A 23644-nucleotide genomic window follows, 5' to 3' on the forward strand; every position below is an offset into this window, starting at 1 on the left:
TGCACATGGCAGCTCATCTGAGCTCAGATGTAGGAGGAAGGTGAGATGGTTCCTGCCTCTGCACCAGGCTGGTGGAGTTCTAGGCAAACAAATTTCTATTGGTTGCAGGGAAATGGCCCCCAGGCTTCTATGTTTTCCAGCCTATGCCACAGTTCTTACTCTAATTTCTTTGCTGCTTAGAAGACTTCGTTGTCTGAAGGGTCTGCTTGGAAGGGTCCCAAACCAGTAGTCAGCCTCTCCTCCTGGACAGGAGGGGTTGGCAGAACATGTGGCCAGCCCCACTCCTGCAGCATGACCTGGGTTGTTTTGCAAGCTGCTGTCCTTGTGTGGGGAGGAACATGTGAAGTACTTGAGGACTGCCGGGTGAGACAGCAGCACCTTGTTTTGGGACTGCAAAGCTGTGGTCTGTTCCCAGTTGTGCCTCTGGCCTGGATGCATCTGAGAGGGAAGTGCCTTGGCCGAGCTGTGCTGAAAGCTCCCAAATTGTTCTGTTCAAAAAGCCATATCTGAGGGTGTGGGCCGTGACTGTCGCAGGGATGAGGTGTCTTCTCACGATGAAGCTCCCCAGGCAATTGCGGAAAGCTTACCGGAGGACTGCTGGCTCAAGCAGCCTTGTATGAGCCATACGGGGGGCAGGTAGCAGCCTGAACGGGTCGGGATCCCAAAGCTCAGTCAACCACAGCTGACGTAGCAGGCACTGTCAGAGGGTTTGAGCTTGTAGCTGAAAGCCACTGAAATTAAAAGTGCGTCAAACCCCAAAGACAGCCTGTTGCGGCCTGTGGGAGTTCAGTGATTTATAATGCTGCGTGTGACTAACTGCCCGTTTTTTCAGGTCCAGCAGCATCACAATATTTAAATGTTAAACAGAGGAAATCTTCACTGGGAAGAGCTGGAAAGTTTCCAGTGATGTCTTGAACACAACGAAAAAATCTGTGTAGACCCAATTTGGGGGTGGATAGAGGGGAACAAGAGATCTTAATCTCATCTACTGCAGTCCTAAATATCTGACATGCTGCTGTGAGGATAACCAGATCAGATGGAGGGGCTGGAGTGTGTGTGAGGATAGGGAGGAAGTCTTCCCCTGCGGCCCTTTGGCCTCTTTGAAGTCGCTGATTGATTGCAGTTTGTTTTTCCTGTTTAGTTGCTGTGGTGACTGGTGCTGCCTAAATGAACAAGTGGAGGGCGTGTTAATTCACAACTGGGCCTGGAGATGACCATCAATAGGACTAAATCCCCATGTTCCTGCTTTTTTTCCCCCAAAGGATGCTGGGCTCTGGCACTAGCTGAGCTGTCAGTGTGCTCTGCATGGCTGGAAGCCCCTGAGATGTCCTTCAGTTGAGGTGGAGGGGTGCCATGGGATGGGAACGGGGGCTTCATAGTGCATTGGTTCCTGCTGTGGAGCAGGGTCAGATGGGGCTGAGGCTTGGCTGGGAGATCTATGCTGCCTCACTGCATTTTTTTTTGGCAGGGGAAGTGTGGTAGCTGACCCTTTTCCCCCACATAGGCCATGAACTAATGATTCTGTTTGGGTTCTGTGATGGGGCAAGTGGAAGAGAGGGGAAAGGGCTTCTGGCATTGCTCAGAAATAAAACTGAAGGCCCTTGACTGCGCTGCGAGGCCTCTGTAGAGTCAGGTGCTGAGGTGCCAAGGACCTGGCCAGGCTTGTGGTGTGGGTGGCCAGTGTTGACCAGAAATCCTATGGCTTGGCTCCCAGGTACTGCTGTTGTGACACGCCCTAGCAGAAGGGTTGATGGAACATTAAGTGTGCTTAGGGCCAGCTGCTGTTGGGGCTGAAGGACAGTAGGGCTTCCCTTGCTCAAAGCTAGGTTTCTGTAGTAGGAAGAAGGGGTAGGATGGGGTTGAGCAAACAACCTGTCAAGCTGTAGATACTGTCCATGCAGACAGCTCGTCCTGAGGTGTCCGTGCCCTGTTCTGGCTCCTGCAGTTCAGATTGAGCTAGGAGATGCTGGGCTAGGTGGAAATAAGATGGTGCCAGGCCAGGACAGCATCTTCGAGCTTGCTGGCCGTGGCTGAAACGATGTGTAGCTCTGCCTGCTGTTCTGGCTGAGCTCTGGAGATCACAAGCAGCTGGGTGCTTGGGGAAACATCTCTCTTTGGTGCAGATGTCTGCGAGATGCGGCCTAGTTTTTGTGCATCTCCTCTGAGGCTGCTGAATGTGAATGTCAGTGTGTGAGTCCTGCCCCGTGGTCAGAGATTTTAGCTGCCTGCCCTGCTCTTGAGGGGAATATCGGGGCTCCGGAGCAATAGTGTCTGTACCCACATGGGCCTGGCTGTCACTGTAGTGATCAAGGTGACAGTGAGACCTCTCTCCTCAGCCAGGGAGGGTTAAATCTTGCAGCAGACCCCTCCATGGGTGCTTGACCCCTTCCCAAGCTGCTGCTTGGGGATGTTTGCTACACTATTAAGAGCATAAGAAGCTCCAGTTGTGTCTGCTTGAGGACTTGGAATCCATGAGCATCTGTCTGTTCTCCCTTCCAGGTGCTGCTCTCTCCAGACATGGATTTTGAGCAGTCTGAAAGCGACCAGGACACTTCGGGGCTCCAGGGAATGAACCAGAAGATGAAGCAGCCCAGCTATCAGGTGGTCATCTGACAGCACCGGGATGAGGTGGAGGAAGGGGAGCAGCACTGTGATCCTTGAGCTGGCCAAGGAAGGGCATGGTGGGGAATGCAAGTTGATCCCTGTGGATCTATGGAGATCCGGTTGCCTGCCTCATGTAGACCCATCCTTCTGCAGTGGTCTCTTTGGGATGGTGTCTGTGTATCTTGTTTGGGCTTGAGCAGAATCTGCTTTAGCTGCCTGACCTTAACCTCAACACATGCAGGCATGTTGAGGTTAGGGGTATGGATGTGTACTTCCTCTGGCTGGCCAGCTGGGTATAACTGTCAGGACTGGAGACTGAAATCAAAAGGCTGTCTGTTTTTTAATAGAAAAAGAATCTGTCCTGTACTGTCTGAACTCTGACACTTTTATATTCACACATGCTCAAAAGAACTGTTTTGCAATATGTATTTAAATGTCTTGAATTGGGAAGACTCTCAGTGGATCCGATGCTTTTTTTTACTGTTTTATAAGGAATGCAATAAATGTTTGACCTAAAACTGCTTCAGATATGAAGTATCTTCATTATGCTTAATATTTTTGTGAAACCATAACCCTGTAAAGGGAAAGAAGTGGGATCTATTGAGGTCTAACTGATGTGTTCCTTACAGGGCAAACTGTCCCCCACAGCAGGGCTGTCCTAGAAAATCTACAGAAAGAGATGAACCAGTGTTGACTTTCTGTAGATGGGTTGTATGAGCCACTTCAGTGCAAAACCTGATGCTGCCGCATCAGCCTGTGCTGGATTCAGCCTGGAGCAGTCATCTGGGATTGATCGCAGTTGCTACCTTATAGGTGTATGTTTGCTGGGAAACAGGAGTCGACTCCTTTCTTTTTACCTAGCTCAAAATACATAAAATCTCTGCAGGATCTGATCTGAAAGCCAAATCAGAAGAGTCCCCTGAAAGCCCCATTAACCTGCCCTCACTTTATAGGTGTAACAGAACGGCCTCAGGTGAGACTGCTGATGATAATCCATGGGTCATCTCATCATCTCAGATCCTGGCACCTCTTGCTCCAAGTGTGATGAGCAGGACTTTGCCCTTGCTCTCTTGTCAACAGGCTGTATTAGTCTATAAACAGCAAAAACGCCAAAACATTCTGTAGCTCTCCTGGGGACGGACCCGAGCAGCTGCTTAATGCACTCCCAGGCTGGGTGCAGATACAGCTGGACTGACTGTGCAGAGTCCAACCAGTGAATAGTTCCTTAGAGCAAGATCTGATCCAGGATCCACTGTACTAACAGGTAGACGCAGGTAAGCTATAGGCAGGCCTTGCATGCTGCAAAACTGTCCCTGGAAGTGTTGGGCAGGAGTTCTGTTTATTTTTTGTCTTCCCTCCCTTTAGTTTTCATAGGAGAACCCTGAGAACCCTATTCCTAAAACACTATTCCTTAATCAGGTGTATAGATAAAGGGTTTGGCTTTTCTCACTTAGAGCTCTAGTCCTTTAAAAGTTAAACTGAGAGGATGTGAAGTTTTGTGGGTGGTTGTTTTTTCCCAACTTCAAAGTAGTTTGGAAGTGTTACATGCAAATCAAAGTCTTGCATGCCCCTTAGTGAACTTGACATGCTTGGCTACGCTCACAGCTGTGCAGCCTTATAATGTATTTCTGGAAGAGCCTTTTTGTTTCTTCCTTACTTAACAGTCAAAATCCTACTTGTGCCGGCATACCAAAAGGCTCTTAGAACAAATGGGGCACAGCTCTCTGAACAGATCATTTATGTTGCTTCATGAAATCACTCACAATGCAACTTCTGCTTGTCTGGCAGAGTCCTGTGCTGGTAAGGGCTGGAGCAACTGTTGTGCTCTTTAAGGTCTTGAGTAAAAATAATTAAAAATTGCTTCCCTATTAGCAGCTTGTCTCTGTTTCGAGGTGAACTGGTATTTCAGTTTTTGTTCTTGCTATAGGGCTGCTTAGTGCAATGCTGCAGAGTATGAAGAATGCAAATTCAGCCTCAGCAAAGCCCTTGCCCTAAAATGAGAGATGAGTGATGTGATCTTGGTCCGGGAATAAATGTTGCTCAGCTTTTGGTTGATGCTCACAATATACCATAGCCTGGCAAGTATCTCCTTTCCACTGCTGTTTCAGCAACCCTAAAGTTTGGAATCCTGCTCTCTTCTATGAAATGTTAGCACAACAGAAGAAATTGCATGCTCCAAAGTGATGCTCAGCCTTAATTCCTGAGCTATCTGAGCAGCTTGCAACCTTTATCCATATCGCTGCACAACCAAGTACTTACTGACACTCTTGGAGCTGAGAATAGATGTGTGCAGTTGGCACAATGTGCTTCATCGGATGCCTCTGTGGTCTCACAAAGGGGCATGAAGACCAAACCAGGACAAATCCTCCTCCTGAGGGAGGAAAAGTGTTGTGATACCGTCTTTATAGATTGGGGAAGCCAAAATGTTCAGTCTATGACCTACCTTTGCCCTTAGTGCTCTTGGGATAGCAGGAGGATGACCTGTTACCTTCTGAGGGGTTCTTTCAGCCATCTGGTAATGTAAGCTTATCCAGCAGCATAAAGCATACCTATCCTTAGCTTCAAAGCTTGTTTCATCTTTGCCAAATGAAAGCTTCACTGCAGCATTCACTGTAAAATATTTATTGTGAAATGGATAACTGGAGCCTTAAGGAGAACTTGAGTATACTGCTCCAGGTGCTTCACGGGGCTGGGAAGTTGGACTCGGTCATTGTTCTTTTCAGACCCTGGAAGAAATGTGTTCTTGGCTGGGGAAGAGGACCAACGATGCACCTGAAGCATTAGCAATACATATGTGTATATATACATACCTATATACAGGAGAGAGGAGAGCCTAACTAAATCACTCCCCCTAGCAATACACTTGAACAGCAAAATGTGGGAGGAGAGTGAAAATTTCAAAGAAAGCTTTTTGCAGTAACAACTGTATGAAGACACCTGCTGAACCTAGCACTGTCTAGAAGTTCACTGCCACTACCTTGTTCACCCCGTGCTGTTGAAATGGGATGGGATTTGGGAATGGACTGGGTGATCTTCCCACCTTCCTCTTGGGTGGAGAAGTCAACCTCACAGACACTATTTCTCATTCTATTCCTGATCCACGTGCACACTGCTAAGCCTTGGTCTCTTCAGTTCTTGCATGTTCAGGACTGCCAAAGGTCTCTCCTCCAATTTTCCCTTGCAGGAGGGCTGTTTTCCAAACCAGCTAGGCTCAAGGCAGTAAGTAGTTTTGTCTCCATGTTTTCTTCCAATGCATGAGCCCCAGCACAAGTTTTACAGTGGTTGAGCTTTCCAGAAGGACCTTCCACAGCACAATTAAGTCTAGCTGGTTGCTTTTGGCTGTTTCCCTCTCCCTACAACACATGGTGTGAATGAGCAACTGTGCTCTCTACCTGCTCTGCTGTCACGGCGCTAGGAGTGCTAACTCAATGTTCAAGCAACTGGAAAACAACCCCGCCCAAACCACCACCACCAGCTGGAGCTCCGACAGCAACAGTATGATTTAATTTTTAAATATGCAAAAATCAGTCAAGATTGAACCTATTTCTGTAGATCTCTGGCAACTCATTTTTCTCTTAACGCACGGATATCATTTAGCTGCTGGGCATGCTTCCATTCCCCACACACCCGCTTTCCTTTCAGTCCTGGAAAAGGCAGAGTATATATGAGTTCAGTTTGGCCTTGCCATGTAAACGTCTTTGGGGCTGCCGAAGTCGTCTTTGGCCAAGTTCTCTACTAAGCAAACTCCCCTGTGGCTGATGTATAGCATTATTCAGTGGTGCCTCATTTTAAAATAGACCACAGCCTCGCTGTTTGGGTTTGGAGGTTTCCTTGCAGAGCAGCACCACCTGCAGTGGGGGTGGCTGGCAGACCCTTCCCTAACTTCCTGCTGCCAAATTCCTGCTCTGTACATTCCTGCAGTGTAAGGAAGGAGAAGCTGCCAGGGTAACTGGGATGAAAAATTTTTGAAAATGTGGAGTAAATAAATACTTCCTCCCTGATTAGAAAAGCAGCTAGAAATTTCTAGTCTAAATTCAAGATTTAGACAGTGCTTTATAGGGTCATAAGCTTTGAGGGTGCAGATTTATCTTATTTTAGCAAATCTAAATCCCCATGAAGCAGAAGTGATGGTCTGCTCAAGGAGGTGGGAGGTCTGTTGGAAGCTCACGATGGAATTTTGTTTCTCACAGAGGGAGTAAAGAATCAGGATGAAATCACTAAACGTACGATGTCATTTAAATGGTATGCTTGATGGAATGGGAGCTAGCACCACTCCTATTGCTGCTGAGGACCACAGGTGCTTTCGAAGCAGGCAGCCTGTACTCTGGGACAGCAATAAACCACACGAGGGTTTTCACCACTGTATTAAGTAGTAGTGGTACAGAGAACATCACGCTCAGTGGCAAATCCAGACCCCATCCCAGCAGCCATGAAAGCAATACCCTGTTGTGGCCTGTTGATTTAAGGTTTTAATCTCTGTTACCTTTTTGATGCTAACAGCTCTCTGCAGATGGATACCCGCCCGTCTCCCCTCTCTCGCTCTTCCCTCCCCAGAAACCATGGCTGGAGCATGTGCTCCAAGTCACTTTGCAAACTTTTATCACCTAAGGTTAGATAGGCACTGTGCTGCATGATTCATGCCTTTCACTGGGTGACTCACCAGCCCCTGGGGGTATTGCACAGATCCCTGCATGGGTTTATTTTAAGGCCAGCAGCTCTCCGCACTGTTAGATTTGACAGCTAGCCCCTTTCTCCCTCCCGTCCCATGGGACAGTGGTCCCACCGTGTCCTCAACCCTTCCCCCCATCCTTGTCTTCAGAAATTTGATGAACCCTGTTCATCTAGCATGAAAGAGAGACAGTTGATTTCCAAGGGGAAAAAGCCTTGGTTTCTTTGGCACCAAAAAGTAAAGAAATATTCATAAGTTGCTTATCTCTAGAGGCTTCAGAAGGGACCCACTGTCACACATGCTGCTGCAATGCATTGCTATGATCAGTCCTAAAGGCTGTTAATCATCCCAGAGCTGGTCCCAGTGTCGAAAGGATGAGAAGCCAAATAGTCTTTATAACTCCCATCGATCAGTTTGTCTGCATTGTTTTTGGCAAACCAGCAGTCAACTTCCTGCTGGCCATTGTAGATCCTCCTCTGCTTCCACACAACAGGAACAAGCCGTCCCTTCACTTTCAGGGTATTTGTAGGGTTTGGTTTTAATGCTTCAGTTTGGTTCTGACCAACCTGCTGATGACTTGTGTTTAGAGATTCCTGAAGAAGTTTAACTTCATGGTTCAAGAACTGACCTGAAAGACAAGAGAAAATACACTGTTTGAGTGGTCGTTTTGTGTCTGTACTTATAAGTAATTGTTTAACAGGCTGTGTTTTGAGGGTTCTTAGAGTATGGGGTTGTGAAGGGCTTCTCAGCAATAGCAGGATGAGTCCAGGTCCTTAAATTCTTTTATAAATCTAACAGAGACAGAAATTAGAATAAAACCCTGTTTCTCTTCCAGTGGTTAAGATACATTGGTTGAGATAGAGCTTCTTGAGCAGTACATTCCCTTCTGTGGGCCATGGTTACTAGAGGATAACAGCCCATACAAAGCCCATCAGCAAGTGGAAAGTTGATCTAGGCCTGCAGCTCCCAGTTCTTTAGCTTCTTGGGGGCAAGGTCTTTTACGCCAAACCTAAGGGTAGGTTTAGAGGTTTGCACATGCAAGGGGCCTGATTCCAAAACTCCACTCCTGAAGGATCATCTTCTGCTTAACCTGGGAGTATCTGAGTGTCATGGAAACCATGACTTCAGCCTTAGAGTTCGGCACCTGTAGATGTCCATGAACATCACTACTTCTCATCTGAAAGAGGCCAACCATTTAGATATTCTCTGAGCCTACCTAAAGCCTAGTTGCTCTCAAAATGTGGGCATGGCTCATCTTTCACTTCAAAAGTTTGAAAGAAAGGGGCAACAAGAAATACTAATGTTTCTTGATCTCAACCAGGCTCAAGTGTAAACAGCTCAGTGATGCACAGACAGACCCTCTGTACATATGAAAGTGCAGAACTTGAAGGCTGAAAGCCGGCAATTTCTGGCAATGCACTAGCTTTGTGACTAGACTTCTCTTTCAGGATCTGCAAGACCTCAGTTGACTCTCCTCTCTGTTTAGAGAGAGTCAGACCCAACTCTGTTATGTTCCTGAGAGCACATTAGCAGCTGGGTTATTCTGATTTAGGATTATCACGAGAGAATATCTTATTGGTGCTGTATTAGGGGTTCTTGTGAATTACTTGGTTTCTCTCTCTGTATTATTCATCTCTGAGAGCTTCTAATGTGCACATTCAAATGACAACTGCATTAAACAATCATAAAAAGAGTGGATTTGAGAAAAACAGGCAGAGGCATATCAGGGATAGTGGAAGATAGTTCATACAGAGGAAGATGGGAGAGGAGTTGGAGATATGGGTAACAGAACTCATTTATGAGTGGAAGTAAAAGTTTCATCTGGGAACTTAATTTCCACCTACCTTTCTCATTACCTCCTATCTCTGTCCTTTAAAACTGTTTGGAAGAATCATTTTTCTCTGGTTTACAGCTCTCTACCTGAGAACCTGTTACTTACCCAGTAACCCGTGGGAGTCAGAAGAGAGGCCTTTACTGTTGGAGATATAGAACCCCAGGTGATCCTTCTGATATGGGGCTGGCTTCTTGTAGTGGTGGATGAGGATGACAAAGCTGATTGTGTCTCGTATCGTCACAGTGATGTTGGAGTTGGCAGAGACGGACACTTCAAGGCTGCTGCTCCGCACAACAGCACTCCGGTCGCAAGACAGAATAAGCCTTTCCCCATCATCCAGGATGATCCTGGTGGGTGTGATCTCTAGGTAAGATCTCTGTGGCTTATTGCTGAGGATAGTGATGGTGTTGAAGTAAGTCCGATGTTTCTTGTGGCCATTGGGTGGTGCAGGAGCCCCAATTAATTGCCCATTCACCGTTACACCTTACAGGAAAAGAATCAGTAAGCGAAAGCTGGAACCAAGAACAGGTCTCTTGTCTTGAAGACACAAGCATTGTAACCAAGGATATGCAGATTCACTACCTTATGTTCAACTTATTTCACCTACCAGCATTCAAAACAGGTTGGCCAATGTGTTATAAATTGATTAACTTATACAGAGCACCTAAATTTATCCAAGCTAAGAAATACTGGCTTGCTCTGGAGACAGGTACCCAGTCTCGTTAGTCCCAACCATGTGTTTACAGTGTCACAAGACAGGATCAGTTGTTTCTAAGCTCCATCCAACCTTTGGACTACCTATCATCAATACAATGACATGGGCTTATTGACCTACATAAGATAAATATTTACCTTTCTGACTGCTGTAACGCTACCTGCCATGGTATCATTTACCTAGACTACTTAATTGTTGAGGCATAAGCTCAGACCTGGACAAACACATCAGATCCTGGAGAACTACGACAAGCTGCTGGTGGGCCTGCTCTTTCTCAAATCACCAACTGGCACAGAGACTGAATGTCTTCCAGGAAGAAGGCCTGGATGTATCTGAATGCTGCCGTGTCAGAGGATCTCATGGCAGTAGACATTTGAGGTTTGATGTCCTTCACTACCCGACTCTTAAGATGAGATCTAACCTGGGAAATCACAGAGTAACTGCTACTACCTTAGCCAGAACATTAAAGACCAAGCAGGACCCATAAAGGGAATAGCCTGACCTACAACAGTGTGATGTGCTAAACCTCCTCAGGCGACAGTGTAAGAAATTCAGGTTCTTCTTGTGTCACTGCAGAGGAGGACCCAGAACCTGCTGAAGGGTCCCTGAACTACATTGGGTTATTTCCAGCTTCAACAGTGCTGCCCTTCCAGCTTCCCTCAGTTTTGACCCAAAAGAAATACTTTTGAGTGGTCCAAGATGCAGACCTCATTGAGTCAACTGAAGCCTAGATGTCCACAGCAAGATTAACAATCATTTTAATTACTTTTGTGACTTCCTGTCCCTAAGACAGTGTCTCACTTCCCACAGGTCTCTACACAGCTACTAGACAGCAACAATAAAGGAGGAAGCTTGTGGCTAACCCAAGTTAGACCCAAGACATCAACACTTAGGTGCAATATCTCCATCTCCCATCATCCCTGAGGGAATCTGTCATTTCTGTCTTCATAGACTCATCTTGTTAGTTCTACAGAGCCTGCTTTCCTCAAGTTCATCCTGCATTTGAACCACAGGATGACTCAAGCAGTAGCACATAATCTGTGAAAGAAATTTAAGGGTAACACTGCCAGGAGATGGATTTAATTTACTGAGGCAGGCATGAATGCAAAAAGATGGAGGCTAGGCCACTGCCACATGGAATAGAATTCTTGCGCCTTTACTGTGGGGATTGTTTATCTCCTTTGTAAAACAAGTCTGTGCATTGTCTCTGGTTTTGACACCCCTGCCTCCCACCATTTCCCTGCTCAGGACATAATCTGCTTATTAGCTGCCCTGCTGAGAATTCCAGGTCGGATCAGACCACAGTTTGGGCCTCTGGAGATCAGAGTGACTTGCGCAAAGCAGATCCTGAATTATGTGGGTTTTCTTAAGGTTGCCATGACTTGGTAATCAGTTTGGTAGTCTCTTCACTGAAACAGCCTCAGTGCTCGGTTAGCCTGTACTTCTCTCTGTCCTGAAGCAATTGCTGCTGTAAGTAGAGAGTGAAGTTCTGATATCCAAGCAATCTTGGCGAGTCCATGCTGTTAAATCTTTCATTTGCACGTTGTGACCTTGTAACTAGGGGGTTGATGAAGCTGCACTGTCAAACAAATACACTGCCTCTGCACCAAATGAATCCCCTGTATAATCTCTCAGAATGGTGGTGGCTGCATGGCTCATGTAAACACTGCATTCTGATTATCCAAAATGCCTGTGCCTGTTTACGCAGCTGTGCTTGCTACATCATTGGTCAAGTACAGCCCCCAGACCATACTGGATTCTCATCATCAGGAACTGAACTCTCCAATCTAGCTGGACTGAAAGGGTTCAATATGGTCCTCATACACTTGAGTGGATCTTGGCAGTTTTGCATGGAACTGCCGCTCCCTTCATTATGGTCAATGAAGACCTGAACTGGGAAAAGTTTGGGTATATAAAAGCCAGAAACCATATTTCCTTACGGATATGGTCTAATCACTTTACACTCACTTCTGTAGTTGAGTCATGTATGTAACAGTGGCCAGGCCTCCTTGCTTTTAGGCTTGCTGTGAACTTACCAGTACATCATGGCAGAGTGGAGGTGAGTGCAGAGTTTACCTCCCCTTCTAATCCAGGTGATTAGAGCTGGAAAATTGGTGTACATGAATTTTCCATTGACTGGCCTGAAAAGCACTTTTTTTTTCTAATTTCCTCTGGTTCCTCGCCTATGAAGCACCTTGGTGTTATTGCTACAGAGCTGGCCTTGCACTTCAGCTTTCCTCCACAAGCAACTACTTTGTTTAGCTGCTCACCAGATTCCTTATGATCAGAGACGAGTCGAAGAATGTCTCCAGGTTCTCCATCGATATTGAAGCAGACAGAGAACTTGCTGGAGGGAAAATCAATGACAAAGTGAGGGTCTCCATCCGCTGAGAAATCATGGAAAGGAAACAAATGTGAGATATACACAAAACTCCAGACTCTAAGAATCTAACAAAATTGTTTTTCAAAGTGTGTTTTTCCCTGTTTTTTTTTTTTTTTCCCTAAGGCCTCCTGGTTTATTGTTTTTAGACAGTTGGATGGAATTTGCCAGGAAACACCAAGTTTTGCTTTGTTTTTCACAAAGATTGTTTTATTTTGTTTTGGTTTTCTCACAGAAGACGATGGGCTTTTAATGAAAATTGAAACTCAAAGTAGCCTAGGAGAAAGTGAGGGTATTTTCTTCCTGAAATACCATTTCATATGGGAGTTGTCATGCAAGTTATATTCCCATTTTCCATACTCCATTTGTAGGCAGCACCCCCCAGCATATATAAATATATCCTCTAACCAAAAATTGCTACATGGGCACACCTCCCACTGAACCTTCCTGGACCTCAATATCAGATTGGAGCAGGCAATGACAGATTTTAAACAATCCCATGACCTTAATTTTTCAACAGTCCTTGAAAAACCATCAAGTACCAGATAGGTATGATAATAACACAAGCCAAAACCCTACTTTGTAAAGTAAATGTGACCTTAACCAGTGCGGTTCAAGGCTAAATTACTGATCTGGGCTTATTCTTTATTCATTTAATTATGAAAAGAATGTTACATAGAGCTATAGAAGCAACAGGAAAATAGTAAAACACTACAGAATTGTCTCTTCTTTTCTTCTTCAACAATATTTTTATGTTTCAACAACATTACTTTATAAAAATCAAACATTTTTTGACCAGTTCTAGTAAAGAGATAACACGCTTCCTGTTCACTAATCTACGTTATTTTCAAACACAATGATCAAATACTGTAGATCAACTACCTGGCTGTGTTTCCCCACACTTATCCTCATTCCTGATCCCTTTAGTATTTTGTTTTTGTTTTCATTTGCCTCCCTACTCTGCAGGCTAGTAAATAAAATTTTGGCTGATCTATTAGGATGCTTACACCACAGTGGCATGCAATTTAAATTTTTTTAATCAACTGCAAATATCTTGGATTATAAAAAGCATGAAAACAGGTACTGACCTGAAGTTTTGGAGATTTTAATTCTTTGCTTATCTTGTTGCCTGCGTATACCTAGGAGTAGGGAGAGGAGGTTGTTACTGAGCAGCAGAAAGAGTCATAGTGTACTAATGCTCCCAAAATACTATTCAGAGAGATTGTTGCACATACTCCTGCAGCTATTGTAAGCTTCCCTTAAAACACTAAATTTTCTTTTGTAGTTTCTAAAGTACAAGCTTCCAGGGGGTGAGTTAGGTGCCTAAAAGGTCTTGCTCAAGGTCACCCAGCCCACAATTAACAAAATCAATATGAAAATCCCAGTTTTCTGTTTACCACCCTACAATTCATTGGCTTGATCATCCCTGTTACCAAGTCAGCTGTGAGAGATTATTTAATGTGAAAATATTTCTTACCAGCACATGGTTATTTTTTCCTCGTACCTGGTGGTGCCTTGTGTCCCTGCAAGCTCTGCAGCTTTTCACCAATGCCATCAGTAGAAGGTCTGATAAGCTCCTCTGCAGGTGGTTCTGAATGGAGCCCAGCCTCTCTCATCTTCAGAAAGGTGAAAGGAGTTACAAAATTGTAAGTCAGGGCCATTGACTTTGCTTTCTCCATCAAATATTCTTTCTCCTGATTGTCATCACTCTTCAGCCGGGAGTTAAGCAATTCCTTGATGGTGAGGTAACTCCATGCCCTCTCAATGTAATTTTGATCACCTTTGCCATCTTCCAGGCCAGGGACAGCTCTGATGTCATTCTTGCTTGGCAGGTCAATAGCCACATCTGTTTTGAGGAGGATGTACTTCTTGGAGTTGCTAGCAGTCACCTCCACGTGGAGGCTATCTGAGGTACGGTTGATGAGTTTGCCAGCTATTATAATTTCAGAGCCATTGAAGTAGTTAGGGAAGAAGTTCTGAGTGACTTGCTCCACATTGTCTTCAGGGTAATCAACACGGATGTCAGAGAGGAGGGGTGTTCCTATCTCGTCATAGAATCTAAAATAAAGACACATTACACACTGCAAGTATTATTCATACAAGTATATGCACACATTCTTGGCCAAGGATAAGTCAGACTATCTAACACACCTCCAAGGATGTTCAGGAACAGTTAGAGCTACCAGGCCCCAAATTTACCTACTGTGTCCAGTGTAACTGGTCTCCAAGAGACAATGGAGTCTGTACCCTTGGAGGTTTTCAAAACTTGAGTGGAAAAGGCCTTAAGAAACCTCACCTAAATTTGAAGGTAGCTTCTCTCTGAGCAGGAGGCTGGATTACATGACCTCTACAGGTGCGTTTCAGCCAAAGTTATTCTCTGCCCCATTCTAGTTTTTGGTGTTTCTTAGGCATCTAAACAGAGTCTCTTAGGTATGTTCAGAAGCATCCCAGCATGGTCTGGCTGTTACCTAGCTTCCACTAGAATTTAAGAGCTCTGCAAGGAGATATTTCTGGCCCCTCACATTTACATAAGAGGGTCTGTCCATTAAAAATAAGTTCTTGGCCTCTCAGGCTCAAAGAAAGCACTGTGGTTATTTCAAAATGTACACAGAAAACATGCCACTACCAATTGTTTTCTAGTGGTATTATGTGTGGTATTCCATAGCCAGAAACAGTAAGTCAAGATATTAGGTCCCAAAAAGCTGGAGAGTATCTGAACCAAAACTTCTGTATTGCTGGAAAAAGCCCTAGCTACTACAGCTTGGGATGGTCAGTGTGGGACAGGCAGGAATACAGTTTTCTGTTGGGCAAAGGAAAATAAAAATCAAGAGTACTTCAAAGGAATGTAGGAATCCTAACCACTAAGTGCAGGAGGCATGGAGGAAGAGAAATCAGTGCTACCTTATCGCTGATTTTCTGTTGGAGCATGCAATGCCTTCTGTGGAACCAGAGTTTAATTCTATAATTCTTTGTTAACGGGACCCTACACTAAGAATACACTATTACTGAAAATACATCATATTGGACAGGCCAGAAAGCTTTTACAAGGGGTCAAGGTCTAAGTTTACAGCACTGTGTTTTCCCTGAAGCAATGTGCTTTGATGGAACTTTCCAGGCTGCTCCACAAATGCTAAATTTCCCATTTAAATGTCATCCTCCTCATCTCTTGGCAAAACATTTGAGTCTAATTTGGTAAATAAACAAGGAAGTGGCCTCAGCTCTTTTTTAGCTCAATCTGCATTTATTTTTCACATCTGCTTATACAGATTGTTGGAAGGCTGGAGTTGCACTTTTTATTTTATTCTCTCTATCAAAAAAAAAACAAAGCCTGAATTGGTTGGCTTTCTTTGAAAATCTCTCTCGAGCACTTAGCATCTTCAATGCAGAGACCTCAACACATTTTAAAACATGAGTGAATTCAACCTGATAACTTTCTATGGAATAGCTCCTGGAGTATACAAGTGGTGGAGTGAAGGATGCAACCTGTCTGATAGCATAGTTCAAGCATTTGTGTGAAAATACAATCCACTAACCACAGAAGTCAGAAATTATATTGGTATACACATAGATTTTCCCTCCACCAGTGATTTGAATTGACCTCCAGCAAGTTATTGTGCTTTTCCTTATAAATTTGGCACCAGATACCAAATGGGTTTGCCATCACTGACCTTGATAAACAGTGAGCGGCTTATCAGATAGAGGTGTTTGAAAAAAACTACTTGCTGTGCTGGGTTTCTGTGGCCCAATCAGTCAGCACATCCTTCATGTGTCAGGGAATGCCACTTGCTATCCAAAATGCGTGTTCTGAGAAGCAAATGACATGGGTGGAGTGGTAGATGGATCTACAAAATGTGGTTTAAAAGGAAGACACTCATGTCCTAGCATAACCACCACAGAAAGAACAGCTCTAGTGGAAGGCACATAGCTGCATTGCTGCAAGTAAATTAGGCACTATCCAGGCAAAATTAAAGTTCCCTGCTCAATGACTGTCTCTTTTTGGTTTCTGAGATTCAAAACAATAAGGGGCAAAAGCCAAACACTTTTACTTGGAATACTGATACACTGCCTGATGTTTTAGACAGAGCTATCACAGAAGAGAAACATAACCTCCAGTCCCACTAATGATGAGGATTACAGGAAAGCTGTTTGGGTCACAGAGAAAAATAAGGGAACAGAATGACTACATGCTGTTTATGTTGTCAATTTAAACTGATCAATACATCTTTTCCTTCCTCCATTCACCTGAGGAGAGTTTGCACTTGTCTTCTACCTCCCAAGGTTTACACACCCAAAAAAGTATTCTGAGTAAGCAGAACAAATGCTCCATTCTGTGGGCTGGGAAGCTCCAGTGCCCCTCAGAGTGCCTGCTAGAAAGGAAACAATTTATAAGAAGTACACAAACTTCCTGCAAGAAACTTTAAATCTCAGTTTTGAAGTATATCCTTTCAACCTCAGATAAGCCTCAGACAAATTTCTGTGTCTTGCCATGTCCCCTTAGAGGATTTTCCCTCTAAACGCCCACAAGACCTGATGAAGATGCAAGGACAGACAAAGCAGAACAAACCCTTTCAGGTGGCTGGCTGCATCCTCATCCTCCTGGAAATGCCTTGTCATGCCACAGTTCTCCAGTGCCATCCTCTCCAGCAGCCTGTAGTCCACATCATTTCCAATGCCAATGGTGAATAGGCAGAACTTATCACGGATGGCATCCTTGGTGTTGCTGAGGATTTTGGATGACTGTGTTTCCCCAACAGTGGGCCTCCCATCAGTGAGGAAGATGATCAGAGAGACGCTTCTGGCATCGATGTCGTTCTGAGCAATGTAATCATTTAGCAGCTTTGCACCAGTCTGGAGTGCACTGTTAATATTAGTTCCTGGGAAAGCACCAAAAGGATTAGCTCATTTCCCCTTCTAAGGGTGGTGCAAATAATTTTCCTAAGCTCCCTTGAGTAGAATGACAGCAACTCTGTACATTATGATGGTCCTTTTCTCTGTTTGAGGTTGCAATATCCCTTTTACTCAAATCAGCTCTTACTCAGCACCAGTTTGGAATAACTTTTTATATTCTGATGATTTAAAATATGAATTGCAGTTGATTCTGTGAAATTTCTCTATACTTGAATGTTTCAATATACAACAATCAATCAGCCATGGTAAGCAGAGTCACAGTACATACTATGTCCTACCGGTACATACAAAAACAGTTAAGGTTAATTACTGGACTCTCAGAGATGGTATCTTAACTGGGAAAACAAGTTCTACCCAATTTGTCTGAAGGGCACAAGATTTGAAGAGAGAGAAAAGCCTTTCAAGTGGGAAAACAAGTGGTTGGTATTGCTCTTCAAACCTGAGTGGCTAACAAAGTTTTAAAGAGATGAGAAATGGCTTTACTGGATGAGGAGTGTGTTTTCACAATACAATTCCCTAGCAAAGAATGCAACTGCCTGAAGTGGAGAGAGAAGGAGAAAACAGAAAATAAATGAGGGAATACAGGTACACTAGAAGAATATGCATGGAAAGGATTCAAGTCTACTGCATGTTCAGAAAAAAAAAAAAAAAAAAGAAACCTGGAAGAGGAGTATGGGTGTCACCTGGCCCCAGGTATTTCTTGTGCTAGTCAAAGCAAAGAGGGATTGGTTGTGGAACATTTACAAGATCAGTATGTCTGGATTAAAAACAGCTCTCAGAAAAAAAAGCAGATGAAATGGAGTAAGAAACACACACAACAGACTCCTGCGTGTCCAGAAGGGGAGCTCTAGAGAGTTTAATAGCAAATATGTGCTATTAGGTCTGACCATGCATCATGAACTTAGAAACTTAGTTTGCACAACTCTAGTGTCTGTACCAAGACAAAGAACAGGAAAGAGCATAAAACGTCTGAAAAGTCCTCAGAATCCAGACTGTGTTTCTGCAAAATGACTGAACCAAAATCCTGCACCTAAATGTCTTAATATTCTCACAGTCCCCACCCAGGTCCAAAACTTCAGAAACAATTGTTTCCCCAGAAACAAATGAAAAACCATCTAGTGTGGCAGATGGTGTCATTTCAAAGCCAGCCACGTCACAGAGCCATAGAGCACTGAACAATGCCTTCTGCAACATGCACAGATATCATGCCACAATATCTCGTTCCCAATTCTTTGGCGTGCAAGTATGACACAGCAGTGCAAGCACAGCACATGCTCTGTGTGTTTGATCTGTGAGCCAAAGTGCATTCACGTTCACAGGAAGATACTCAAGCCACAGCGTATTTATGAGGAAAATGCAGAGTTAGCCAAAACTAAACGACTGCTTGCCTGCGGTGGAGAATCATTTACACCTTCCTGTTGAACCTCAGAGTTAATCATTTCCTTTTGCTTTTGTTCTGTCAGGTCCACAGGCAAACTCAGCTGTCCCTGCACAACTCTCTTTTGGCACTTCAGAAGTCAAAAGCTTTTTACTCTGAATTTTGTCCCACTATTGGCAATTGTTTAACTGGGCAGGTCTCTTGACCACTTCCTAAACTCTCTTCCTTGTAATACAAACAGTGTGGAAAACCATCCTGTTTGCTGTGTTTTTCCATCAGAGCGTTTCCTTTGCTGGGAGTGGTCACTGCTCAGGGGCAACCATAGGAAGACCCTGTCCGACCTTCAGCCAGCTGTGATCCCTTGCACAGAGAAAAATCTGCATAAGTCATTTTGTAGCCTATCTGAGGAGTGTTCAGCCAGGATGGGCACAGCTGCCAAGGTATGCTTGATTACAAACCTTGCTATGTTATTTTTTTACACTAATGTCCAGAGACTCCTAGGAGACTACTGAATCAAACTCAAAATCATGCCTGCACTCTGCCACTGCTCTGGGGGCTCCTCTTCTCCCGTCTTCACTCCTCGCAATAAGGCACAAGCAAAAAGGGATGACAAATTCTTGAATGTTATTATGGCTGCTCCTTAATGCTAGTTAGAAGGAAGAGACAAGAAGGAGACAGCACTAGGTGAGGAATCAGCTCTGACAGAAGGCAACCCAACAGCCCACAGTGGCTAGTCCAGTTATGGGGTTTACAACCCAGGCATAACTACATTCCTGCTTTTACACAGGTTTTCAGCAACTGCAAAAGTACTGACCCGTGTCCTTCACAAGGACGTGTTTTCTTTTTTCCCTGTGTCATAAAGAAATGATGTTGGGAATTTTCCCACTCCCAGGATGTCACTGAATGAATGGGAGAATGGGCCCAATTTGGCTTTAAGAAGAATATCAGATCATATAACCAGATCTGGGGACAGATAGCCATGATGTAAGTTGATACAGGACCCATATCCTTTCACCACTTGACCCTAAGTAGAGATAGCAAAGGGGTCCCTTTCTCCCATGGCTTAAATGCCAATGTTTTTTATTGCTACGTGACACAGGACCACATTCAGCACTGAATGTGTAGTTAATTGGATAGCAAAATTAATACCATTCATATCTCTGGATCCTACCTCCAGTTGGTGACATGTTATGAATGTACTTTTTGGCATCTCTTATATTATTTGGAGTAACTGGCACCAGCCGGTCCTGCTGCCAGACCTTTATTCGGTTGGAAAAGCCAATGATATTGAAGTGGTCTTCAGGCCTTAGGTCCTGGAGAATTGTGAAGAGAGCTTCTTTGGTCTGGAAAGAGAAGAGAAAAGAGACCAGTAGGTGCAACAGTCACTGCTTTAGCAGGCAAGAATTAAGATGCTTACTGATCTTACAAATAATTCTACACTGCCAGTTTGGATCATGAAGGCAGCTGGGATGTTCTTCCCTGTCTCGAGGCCTGATCTCTGTGGAGCCAGATACTATGCAAATACAGAACAAAAGAACAACTCTTGCCCCAAAAGATGTTGCAAAGCCGGGAGAGATGTGTTTGGGCCTAAGTATTAGGATAAAAACTCCTAGTGACTGGGAGAACTGTGCCCTTGACTAAGGAATACTGAATAATGTTAATACCGAAAGCCTCATGGATTTCTTCTAAAGTCCTCTAGATTTGCAGTAAGATGTAAGTGGCACATGGTTAAGAGAGTTATTTAAAAGTTGAAATACCTCTAAATAAGTCAAGGATGCACAAGCCTTGTTCATAATTAGGAAACTGATTGGTACATACGTACTGCAATGAATGGTTCCACCAATTAACAGATGTATGAGCTCATATGTTCAAATGAATACAAAAAAAAAAGAAGCCTTGACTAGTTATTGCTGATTCTACATGCTAGTCAGTTTGATCCCGGGCATATTGTTTTTCCAGCAATGCACCAACATTATATCGCTCTGCTGTTTGCCATCCTATGCAAACACAGGCAACCAGATAAGAGTACTGATCCGAGTAGTATCAAGCCAAGTTCATAACAAGAGAAATTAAGGTGCCTGTGTGATTGGAAAGACAGACCACCAAGGATAAGCCAACAGGAAGAGTACAGATGTGTTCAGTCCTCCCAGTGTGACCAACTTTGATGTAGCATCCATTCAGCTGTGTTTGCATGGAAATAAATTTCAGCTTATTGAGACCAGCTGAGAGAAGATGCCCAGAAGCAGTCCCCATCTGTGCAAAAACATACCCTGTATTTCTATGCAAAACACATGGGAGGAACATGAAGCAATACCTGTAAGCAGAGGGATCAGCAGCTTCTCAGCTCTGCCCCTTCTTGACCATCTCGGAATAATATGGTGGACCCATTGGCACTTAAAGGTTTCTCTCATGCCTATCATGGAAATATATGAAAGCCTTGTCCAGAAGAAATACAAAAGGTAATCAGCAGTGCTGAAAAACAGATGTTTCTAGGCTTGATGTTGCTGTGCAAAGACAGTTTGGAAAGGGTCTCAAAGCCGTGAGATCAAAGCTTAAGCTGTGTCATCAATACCCCTCTGGATTCTGCATGAAAGCTGATGATGCAACTGCAGACAAATCACCCACAACAGTGGAATCTCGCATTGTCCCAGCTGGTGACTTGGCTTCCAGTCTGAGGTCCATCTAAAGTTAAGAGGGAATATTTCCCTTAGCTCCCAGTATTTTGGAGCCAGGTCTGGAGTTCCTCCTTGTCTGCTTCTGCCTTATGTATTACCCATTCTCCCTCTAGGGATTGCAGGATTCATCTTCCATTTGGTTAGGTGGAACTCTGCTTCATGCCTTACCACCATTACCTTACCACATTTCATGCATGTTTTATAGACAGGAAAAATAATGCAGGCACTGGTAGAAGAGGCTCTTTCAAAGAGGAGACTCCCCAAATCTCATTAACCATACTGTAGCTGTGATTATAATTAACATCACTTGACCTTTCCCATTACAAAAACCCTTTTTTCAGTTGCTTGCATTCTGTCAAATTGCACTTTCCTCAGAGGGATTTATTGGGCCCAAGAAAGCTGGTTTTTTCTTTGTTTGTTTGTTTGCTTGCTTGCTTGTTTGTTTTTCTGAGGACAAGGCAATAGGAAAAGTAATCTTGCTTTGGCTTTCTCACGGGGACGCTGCCTCTCACCTTCAACGTGCACAGAAATTCCTTTTGACATTCTTGACTGCATTCAGCCAAAAGAAAATGAAAAGAAAAGGAGAAACGATGCAGAGCAACAGTGAAGTCTGTGTGCAGTGAGCATCCAAGCTACAACTGCTGAACAGGTCAGGAGAAAACTGAAGCAGACTTTCCTAGAAAACTCAGCACTTCTCCACACCCTCACACAGGTTCCAAACGTGGGGTTGGGACCATCTCTCCCTCTCTCTCCTTTTTTCATACTCTCTTTCCTTTTTGTCTTTTATTTTGTCACAGTTGAGTTGTTTCCACGGAGTTTTAGTCAGTTTTTCCCAGGAAAAAGTTCTGTCATATATTAAAGCGGATGCACATGCAACTCAGATTCCAGCATCTCCAACGTGTGCTTGTCTCTGTAACTTCACTAAAATAAACTTTGTGTACTATATATGCAAACATATGTACAAGTGTTTACATACATGGTTTTGCTTCAAAGTGAGCAAAATATGAGGGAGGCCAAATGGTTCATCCCCAGTAAAAATGAAGGGTGGGATTCAATGTTCCCAACTCAATCATCAGAAAGCTGGGCACTTCATCTAATCCTTCTCCAGGCAGGGGGAGATACCTCCAGAGAGTAATTCATCCCATCTGCTTTGGATAGTTTTTAGGACGGGCTGAGTCACTGTCTGGAAGTGCCTGTCTTCTAGCATCGCCTCTGGGAGGCTGAGTAGCTCAGCTAGAGGGAAGGTGGAACTCACCTCAGGACCTAAACCTGTCCAGTCCTGAACACCACAGTGCTTACTGGAGCCAAAAGGAGCTGAACTGGCTCTCCGTCTCTCCCAGTGTGCTCTGAATTGCTTGGCTCATCGCGTTTGTTTCCATCTCTCCTCCCAGCCTGTAAGAAACTCCAGGTTTATCCTAAAGACTGCAGCCCTTGCAGGGTGGCAACACACGCCGTACCCATAAATGGGCTGCAAGAGGGACCTGACATCCCTCTGGAGGACTGGATGAGATTCAGGAGCTGGCAGGCAGATGGAGCTTTAAATAAGGAGAATATCTTGGTAAAAGTGCACCGCCTGAAATCCTTAAATACACTGCTGTGACTGAGTGCTCTGGAAGCCCAGCCCTCTCCTTCGGTCTCCCCGGCCTCCAGGAGAGGATTTAGAGCATTTCGTGTAGGGAGTGCCTGGCAGCAGCTTCGCTCGGGACACGGCAGCAGGTTTCTTGTTCTGGCCTTGTAAGGCCACAGCTGGAACCTCTCCTGGCTCCGAGGAGCCAAGGAGTGGGATTCCCAAGTTGATTGCTGCAATGGGGTCTTTGCACTTCCACTCCCTCTGGCCCCAGTGAGTCATTGCGCTGAAATGCATGCCAAAGACACTCTCCTGTGAGGCAGAAAATTAACCATTTCTTCCCTGGCAAGGGTCAGATCATTCTCCCACTGCTGTGCAGATGATATCGATCTCATTTTGGGGATAAATCTAACCCATTCGCAATGAGAAAGCCCAGTTTAATGTCCAACATTCTTGTGCCAGGTACTTTAAGGTGAAACGCTATTTCCAATGTGTTTGCCTGTGCAGATGCACTTTTGTGTAGAGGATGAAGCAAGGATTAAAGGAGAGGGTGATAGGAATTAGCAATAGAGAACAGCTCAAAAAAGTCACTTTTTGCCAGTTGGGAATGGTTTGTAGTTGTCACAGACAAGTTTTAAATCAGGATTTAAAGGGGATAGCTCAGTGGGGAGATTCTTCTGTTTCCCCCAGATCAGCATGGATGAAACTGAGCTGAGAGGCAGAGACCGAATTGCCATTCCAGTGCATATGAGTTGAGAAATCGTGACTCTGAATGAGCTGTCAGTACAGCTGGAACCTAAGGCTTGAAACAGCCAGGGCTACAAAATTTCACTCTCCAAATCTGGCGAACAAACATCATGATCTAAAGCTGGAGAAAGCCTGGGTGACAGTGTCTGGCTGGGGAGTAATCACAG

At 44.4% G+C, this 23644-nt stretch overlaps 2 protein-coding genes across 2 annotated transcripts in view; one reads left to right on the top strand and one right to left on the bottom strand.

Moving 5' to 3' along the window:
- The window catches only part of LOC118249481 (store-operated calcium entry regulator STIMATE-like), a 33541-nt gene extending 30928 nt beyond the window's left edge, over positions 1–2613 (top strand). The window contains exon 8 of the mRNA XM_035549491.1: positions 2500–2613. Coding sequence (XP_035405384.1) covers positions 2500–2613 — 114 coding nt within the window. The remainder of the gene's footprint in view (positions 1–2499) is intronic.
- A 4338-nt stretch (positions 2614–6951) lies between these two features.
- The window catches only part of ITIH5 (inter-alpha-trypsin inhibitor heavy chain 5), a 46292-nt gene continuing 29599 nt past the window's right edge, over positions 6952–23644 (bottom strand). Inside the window, exons 8-14 of the mRNA XM_035549393.1 lie at positions 19660–19831; positions 16767–17076; positions 13707–14260; positions 13291–13341; positions 12093–12209; positions 9213–9590; positions 6952–7901 (exon numbers count right to left, since the gene is read on the bottom strand). Of these exons, the coding sequence (XP_035405286.1) occupies positions 7603–7901; positions 9213–9590; positions 12093–12209; positions 13291–13341; positions 13707–14260; positions 16767–17076; positions 19660–19831 (1881 nt within the window). The 3' untranslated portion in view covers positions 6952–7602. The remainder of the gene's footprint in view (positions 7902–9212; positions 9591–12092; positions 12210–13290; positions 13342–13706; positions 14261–16766; positions 17077–19659; positions 19832–23644) is intronic.

Source organism: Cygnus atratus, chromosome 1 (genome assembly GCF_013377495.2).
Source record: "Cygnus atratus isolate AKBS03 ecotype Queensland, Australia chromosome 1, CAtr_DNAZoo_HiC_assembly, whole genome shotgun sequence".
Classification (NCBI taxonomy): Eukaryota; Metazoa; Chordata; class Aves; order Anseriformes; family Anatidae; genus Cygnus; species Cygnus atratus.